The sequence below is a fragment of the Marmota monax genome, unplaced genomic scaffold (assembly GCF_021218885.2).
Source record: "Marmota monax isolate L192 unplaced genomic scaffold, Marmota_monax_Labrador192_F-V1.1 WCK01_AAM20220418_F8-fsc00038, whole genome shotgun sequence".
NCBI lineage: Eukaryota > Metazoa > Chordata > Mammalia > Rodentia > Sciuridae > Marmota > Marmota monax.
Genome location: NW_026692498.1, coordinates 14,735,075 through 14,742,950, shown reverse-complemented (window position 1 = coordinate 14,742,950; position 7,876 = coordinate 14,735,075). Strand labels below are relative to the sequence as shown.

Genomic DNA, 7,876 nt, shown 5'->3' with positions numbered 1-7,876 from the left:
GGGTCCTGAAATCCCAGCCCCTGATTAGGAGGCTCTAGTAGGTAGCAGAGGAAGATGCCAAGGAAGGGAAGAAACTGGGAATCACCAAGTTTAAAAGAAAAAAAAATTCCATCCCCCTACTCCAACTGCCAAAGAGATTCTGATTTTAGTCCCAGCCCCGATCTTCTTGGCATCCACACGGTGAGGTGCAGACAAGATTTTCTCTGACTTCCAGAGTCAGGGTAGCGATGGGTAAAGCAAGCATGAGCACCCTGCTTCCTTGGAGAGGCTGTGCTCACCCTGCCCAACCCTGCCCACTGCAGAGGACAGGCTCCTGGCACCTCTGCAGTCTTGCCTGGCGCCTGCCTGGACTCCCGCCTTTGTCTTCACGATGGCCCAAGGACACTGTGGGCCTTCACTCTCTCAGATCATACCCTTCAATCACAGCCACACATTGCCTGGTGTGTCTCCGCCAGCAGAGCCTGCTTCCAGCCCAGGGCTGGGCGTGTAAATAATACTGAGGACGAGTGTGAGTGAGAGAACGGCCTGAATGTGTCAATTGTTAAGTGCTCTGTAATTTCATAGTGTTTGGGATAACTTACCTCAATTCCCCCAGGAGAGTTTTGTTTGTTTGTTTGTTTTGAGGGACTTTACTTTCTGTTTTTTTAACAGCATCTGTTTAAAAAAAACAACAACAACAACCTCAGCTCCTTGTTACAACCATAAATTCCTGAAGGGCTTTCCCAGGGGTGTGTTTCAGTAGAGGGAAAACAGGTTCTCTTTCCCTGACCTCAGCCCCCTCTGCATCTTGGTTTCTTCTTCCCACCTAGGTTAGGTGTTCTCTCTCTCTCTCTCTCTCTCTCTCTCTCTCTCTCTCTCTCTCTCTCTCTCTCCCCCCCCATTCCCTGTCTCTCTAGATCTCTCTTTTGCTATCTCTGTTTCTCTCTCCTCCCTGTCTCTCATTACTGTCTCTCTGTCTGCCTCCTCTCTCTCTCTCCCTCTCTCCCTCCCTCCCTCCCTCCCTCCCTCATGCTTTTCTACCATCCCTTTCCTGTTCCTATTCAGTGCCCCAGTCTTCACAGGTACCAGGGGTCTTACAGATGAGATCTCGCTTCCTTCCCAACCACCTGATGCTGCCTCATTTGTACTTGGAAGAAGTGCCGGTACCACAGTTCAGAGCATGGGCTTAGGAGTTGGACAGATTCACCTGGCCCCAGGCCTGGCTCTTCCATGTACGAATTATGTGACCTTGATCAAGAGATCTAGTGAATCTCTGCGCCTCAGCTTCCTTGTTCATCAGAAGTAGAGTGAACTGCCCCTCACAGAGGATGGCTCCAAGGGTTAAATGAGATAATGCTTGGAAGACGCTTAGCCCAGAGGTAAAACTCCATGCATGTGAGCTCATCATTACCATCAGCTCTACTGTGGTGATTGCTTTCGTGTCACATGATACATGACTGGTCCCCGGGAGGTCTCTGCTACTTGGGATGGATCATTTCCCACCCCCCCAGGATCATTTTAGCCTCTTCTTCCCCCTGACACTTGACCACCCAGAGCCCAGTTTTCTCTGACTCTTTGGTTTTTTTGTGCCCACTTTAATTTGGGAAGAATGTATCAGGGTGCAGGCCTCCCTCAGCCTGGCATTCCCCAGAAATCGTCTGAGGGGCTTCTAGGGATGGTGAACAGAGTAAATGCTGCTACTTTTCCCCAGACTTGTGCTCTGGATCCCAAATGTGTGTCCATGTGTTCTGTGGCTTTCAGAGCACAGCGCCTGGCAGCTCCCCTGTTCCTTTATCTCCTTCTCCTCGCCTCATCCTTTCCCCTCGCTGGTGTCTGATCACCATCTGCTCACACCCCCCCTCCTCTCCCGGTTCCCATGTGGCTCCCTGCCGTAGGCTCCCTCTGCTCCCCTCGCCTCATTCCACCTCCTGCTGAAACCCCCACCAACTGGCTTCTCTCCCTCATCCCCAGACACCTGGGTGAGAAGAGGCTCCGGACACGACAGTTACACAAAACAGTTTTATTGATGAACACAGTGACTAACAAGGTCAGCAAGGAGCACAGGCATTCTGCGGAAGGGGAGAAGGGGAGAAGGCACTCTCCTCTGCCACTGCCCCAGACCGTGCCTGAGTGCCAGGCAGGAAGTCCCTGCGGTTCACTCAGGAGAGTCTCGGGGGCACCCTCTGGCCTTCGAGAGCCTCCTCCAGTCTTGACTGGGTGCCTTGAGGGTGGCGCTCGGCTTCTGTGGGACGTTCTGGTCTGAGATGGGGAGACTAAGCTGAGAGGAGCCAGTGCCCCTCTGTTCCCCCTCTGTTCCCAGAGCCACCTCCATCCCAGGGATGGCCGACATGTCCATTTACACCAAGCTGGGCTCTTCCCATCTCTGTCCACATCTTGTCCTTCATTTCCAGAGTCCTTCAAGAACAAAACCCGGAATACACACACCCCATTTCCAGCTCAAAAAGGCCCCTTGATTAATTTTGACCTTGAGGTCCCTCGGGCAGTATGGACACCAGGCCACCAGCCCCTCCATGACTGCTCTACTCACTGTCCCCAGCCCCCGACCCAGTCTCAGAAGCCAGGAGATTCAGTCCTGATGGTGAGGGGAGACAAAGCCCACCCTGTGCCTCTCACCCCCTCCTTGGGAAGGGGACCACTGACCCTGGGAAAAAGAAAGATAAATGAGAGAAATAAACTCAAAACGGGGTGGGAGGTGTGGGGAGGGGCCAGGGGAAGCTCTGGCCAGCCTCTTCTTCCCACCATAGAATTACAGCAGGAATGGAAACCCAGCTCAGTAGGACTTCCTTCCCGAGCCTTGGGCCCCAGATGCTCCTGGGAAGGATGTCCCTGCAGACAGCCAGGTCAAACACAGACTTTTTAAAGTACGGACCAGCCGTTGGAGCCCCCAAATCCAGTGGGGGGTGCACTCATTTTTATTCTAAATTGCCTCCACGTGTCTCTTCTTCCTTCAAGGGTACAGTGTGACAAGCAGAGACATGGTGGCCAGGGAGAGGGGAAGGGAGCAGGGATCCATCCAAGTTCATTCATCCATGACATTCACCATGTTATGTTCATCCATATAGAGATATGTGTATTCATGTATATATTCACACAGACAAAAAGCAAGCATCCTCACCCCAACCAAGTGACTCTTGGCACAAGCACCCAGGAAAAACATCGGGGAGATGACGGGGTGGGAGAAAGACCTGCGGTTCACAGTTCCAGAGGAGGTTGGAGGGATGGGGATTGGGGGAGGGGGAGCCAAGCAGCACACAGACCAACACAGACAGCCCTCCAGCGCCTCTTCTCTGTTCTCCTTTCTCAGCTCCCCATTCACGTGCTAAAACCAAGTAGTAAAACTCCGTAGCTTCATCAGCCCATTGCTGTCCAATTCTCACCGACAATAGAGGAAGAAGGAAAGGATCTAGGGGATCTGTGGTGGGTATCACAGAGACTCTGCAAGAAGGGAAGCTCTCTGCATGGATCACGGTGGCCCTGGTGCCTGAAATGACAGAGAACTGATCCAGTTTTAGGAAACATCCTGGAGCTCCTGGCCCTGGCGACTGGAGCGTTAATTCTTTGCTGACACACAGCTCATCACAGCTCCGGCCCACTCCTTAGCTGGCTTTCAGAAAACAGGGTAAGGGCATGGGCAGGGTCAGTCTTTGCAAGCTTCGGGATCCTTAACTCTTGGGAGCCCTGCAGGACGGAAGTAAATGAGGATGAAGGAAGGACTGGGAAGGGGGGATCCATGTGGGGAGAGAGCTTGCAGCTAGAAGATGAGGATTAACAGTAAAACTTGCAGAGTTAGAGGGAAACTCAAAGGAAGGAGAGAGAAAAGAAGCCAAAGATCTCAGAAAAGGATGGAAGGAAGCACAGTTTGGATCCGTTCTCACACATCAATGTTTTAGGGTCTGCATGATGTTCCTCCATTGATACAGAGGGGAAAGTGAGCCTTGGGCGAGGCCATCTCACAGGTACTAAGTAGCAGAGCACAGGTCTGACTGCAGAGCTCAGCCTCTTTCTGCTCAATCCCAAAGGTCTAAGAAAGAATGAAGAAATCAGAGGAGGACAAGACGGAGTCAGGGCCCAGGGCAGGTGCAAAGAGAAGGTGCAGCCGTGCTACCTGATTCGCAGAGAGCAAGAGCAGAGGTTGGGACAGGCCAGGGGAGCCAGGCTTCTCTCTGGTTCCAGCCCTAGTCAACCACAAGGGTCTCTTGGCTGTAGGGGATGGATTTCTCTTGTGTCTGCTCTCCACCCTTCCCCACAATGGGGCTGGGCCCCTGGCTGTGCCCCGAAGAGTAGCTGGCGGACTTCTCCCCGCTGCTGCTGTGGGAGCTGGCCCCACATGTGCTGCGGCCCCAGCAGAGCATGGAGGTGCAGGCCTGGCGGAAACGAGGGTCGAAGAAGGCGTAGAGGAAGGGATTGAGGCAGCTGTTGACGTAGCTGATGCAGGTGCAGTAGGGGAAGACGTTCATGAGGAAGATGTCGAAGTCGCAGGGCCAGTGCAGCAGGCTGCCCAGCATGTAGAGCGTCTTCACCAGGTGGTAGGGCATCCAGCACAGGGCGAAGGTCACCACCAGCACCACGATGATGCTGAGCAGCCGGCGGCGCTTCCGCAGGCCCTCGATGCGCTCCTTGCGGAAGTGGCCTGCAATGGTCTGGGCGATGAAGAAGTAGCAGGTGAGCATGATGGTGAAGGGCACCACGAAGCCCACGGCGGTGGACGACACCCCCAGGCCCACCTCCCAGGCCCACTCGGAGCCCGAGGTGGCCACCATGGAGTAGTCCATGTAGCACTGCACCTTGGTGCTATTCTCCAAGTTCCCGGTGGAGCGGAACACCATGACGGGCACAGCCAGGAGGGCGGCCAGCACCCACAGGACGGCCGTGGCCACCGCTCCGCTGACGCGCAGCCTCAGCCGGGCATTGGCCACTGGCCTCACGATGGCCAGGTAGCGGTCGAAGCTGAGGCCGGTGAGACAGAAGACGCTGGCATACATGTTGACAAAGATGAGGTAGCTGCTGAGCTTGCAGGAGAAGGTCCCAAAGGGCCAGTCATACTCCCGGTACGTGTAGGTGGCCCACAGTGGCAAGGTCACCACGAAGGTCAGGTCGGCCACGGCCAGGCTGGCGATGAAGATGTCAGCTGAGCGCCTCTTCTCCCGGCTGCTCCGAAACACCGTCCAGAGCACCAGGCCGTTGCCCGTGGTGCCCAGGAGGAAGACCAGCATGTAGATGGCGGGGATGAGCGCCCCCGAGGACTTCCAGTCCGTGTACTCACACTCAGACTGGTTGTCTGCCCCATAATAAATGTCGAAATCTCCACCTTCCTCCATGCCGGGAGTGGAGAAGAAGATGGGCAGGGAGTCCCAGAGCTACCAGCTTCGTGGCTCTGTCACCAACAGCAAACACCCTGGGCTTCTGGCTTGAGCCTCAGTGGCCAAAAAGGGCAGCAGTGCTCAGAGCCCTTCCCGGCAGGCAGGAGGAGCTGCTCTGGATTCTGGACCCTGGAGGATGTCTGTCCCTGCAGACTTCCCCCCACTCTCTCCAGCCTCAGCTAAGATACTTCCTTGCACCCTCCTGGGCTGCTGTCTCCACTCCTCACCCGTCACTCCTTCCTCCCACCCCCAGACCAACCCCTCACTTGTGAGTCTTAAGATCTTTAAGTTACAGCCCACTTTTTTTCCCCCTTCGTGTCACTGGGCAAGTAGACGGAATTGACCCCTGCTGTGCTGGGCGGACTGTTATCTGCGCTCTGCACGGCTGCAGCTCCTCCTGGCCCCGCCCCCTCCCTCTGGGCGACACCCACCTTCACCGGAGACTCCATCCCTCCAGTCTGCTCTGGCCACCACCTCATGCCTGCCCTTTAGGGCACCCCCTTCTCAGTCCTCTACACCCGCCTGTTGTCATCTAAATGGGACAAATTATGCAGACTGAAATCCAGTCTGACCTGGAGCCAAGGAAGGCAGGGGGCCAGGAGGGTGTGAGATTTCACAGGACCGTCCCAGCATCTGGCAGGCCCTCCTGGCCAGTGGGTCTGTCCCTCCGCTCCCTTCCTGCACTCCTGCCCCCCACCCAGACCACACTTCACACTAGGACTGTGTCTCTCTACCTCCCTCTCCTTCATCTTCCTCCAGCTCCTGGCTTCAGCCCTCTCTCTGAATGGGAGTTTTAAGTTGGCAGATGGCATAGTAAGTTTTAGAAGATTAAGGACAGAGTGACAGGATGAAAGAAATCCAGGACAAAATGATCTCAAGTAAAGTGACTAAATCTATGGGGGAAACTAAGGCTGGGCCGGGTAAAGGTCTTGCTGAAGCTCACAGAGTAAATTCTGTCATAGCTGGTTTGCTATTCTTCCTCTCCAAGCACACACAGAACATTATGTAAGGTATCACTCAGTGGTTGTTGAGTGAGAGAGTAGATGTAGGGTCTGGAATGAGGGAGTGGATGGAAAGAAGAGCCTTGTATAGAAGAATAGGTGTATGAATTCCTCTGAGGCGAGAACGTGGACACTTTTCAGTCTTCAGGTTCTTACTGCCTTGCACAGACGGGGAGTTTCCTATGAGACCGTGTAAGATCAGGAAGCTGAACTAGAGGAGGAGGCAGAGAAAACGGCCCCCACTGAGTGTATGTCATGGTTAGAGTCCCATAGAAACTCCCTTTCCTGCATCTGATCGCTGTTCTGGGATCTGTGGGCAGGAAGAAAGGAAGGGTGTGCAGTATAAGCTCCACCACCCTCCAAGAGTTGGGGAGGCCACCTAAAGTTGGGTAGGAGGACTGGGGACATAGCTCAATGGTAGAGCATGTGCCTCTCATGCGAGGCCCTGGGTTTGATCCTAGCACTGGGGAAAATAGATGTATATACTGGGCAGAAGTAAAACTGACCAAAATCAGGAGATGAGTCTTGGCCACATCCAAGACAAAGGACTTACAAAGCTTGAATCCACTGTCTGGAGGGAAAGTTTGTCAGAAAACTTTCCACAGCACAGGCCTCCAAATCAAGGACCAGACCAAAAGGAGATAAGGGTAAAACAGCCAGTTTGCAACAATCAGGAGTGGTAGAGACTGGGCCTCTGGGGTCCCAGCCAGCAGGAGGCCACAGCAGAAGGATCACTTGAGCCCAGGAGTTCCAGGCCAGCCTGAGCATCACAACAAGACCCAGTCCCCAAAAATAAAGAAAAAGAAGGCCACCTCCTCAGCTCAGCCTCTGGTTGCCACGTGGAGCCAGCATTACCATGCCTTAGGATTTTTTCCAAATTAATATCTAATACTGGATTTTTATGAGAAATTTCTAGATTTGGAAATGAACTCGGTTTTTTTCAAAACATACAAGATGGGTAAAACACCCCAGGTGGTGGCCGTTGAACAAGAGCTTGCCAAAATCGAAGGTGGGAGAACCACAGGGAAGACAGGCAGTAGGGGAAGGAACATAAAATGCAAAGAAAGAGAAATGGAAACACACCACAGGGTGAATGGAGAAATGCAGAGGAGAAGGTGAGGAAGACCCTGAGGGCCATCTGGTAACCCAGAGGCCCTGTGGGATGGGGAGACTGGGATTCTTAGGAAGATGGCGGCTCTCACATGCTGTGGACAGGCAATCTTCCAAGCATTGCATACCTGTGTCCCTTCTCTTTTAATCATCACAGCCACAGTAGGAGGTAGAGACTCCCATTGACCTCAGTTTACCAGATGAGGAGACTGAGACACAGGGAGGTGAAGTGACTTGGTCAAGGTCATTATCAGAGCCAGAACTGGAACCACAGCTGTCTGGAGCCCATAGACTAATCCACTATGCTCCCAAAGAAAAACCTGCAACCCTTTTAAAGTTGGGTTTGTCACCTGTTAGGCATTATAGAAATGAAGGATAATGCTAGGACACCTGTCATTTACTTTA

The 7,876-nt window shown here is 53.6% G+C and overlaps 1 protein-coding gene across 1 annotated transcript; it reads right to left on the bottom strand.

Moving 5' to 3' along the window:
• Positions 1–1,984: 1,984 nt before the first annotated feature.
• On the bottom strand, positions 1,985–5,644 carry Aplnr (apelin receptor). The gene has a single exon (XM_046445751.2). The coding sequence runs from the start codon at positions 5,316–5,318 to the stop codon at positions 4,176–4,178; it is 1,143 nt and encodes a 380-aa protein (XP_046301707.1). The 5' UTR covers positions 5,319–5,644; the 3' UTR covers positions 1,985–4,175.
• Positions 5,645–7,876: the final 2,232 nt, after the last annotated feature.

Coding starts and splice junctions, on each gene's coding strand:
- Aplnr (XM_046445751.2), bottom strand. CDS start 5,318: ATGGAGGAAGGTGGAGATTTCGACATTTATTATGGGGCAGACAACCAG.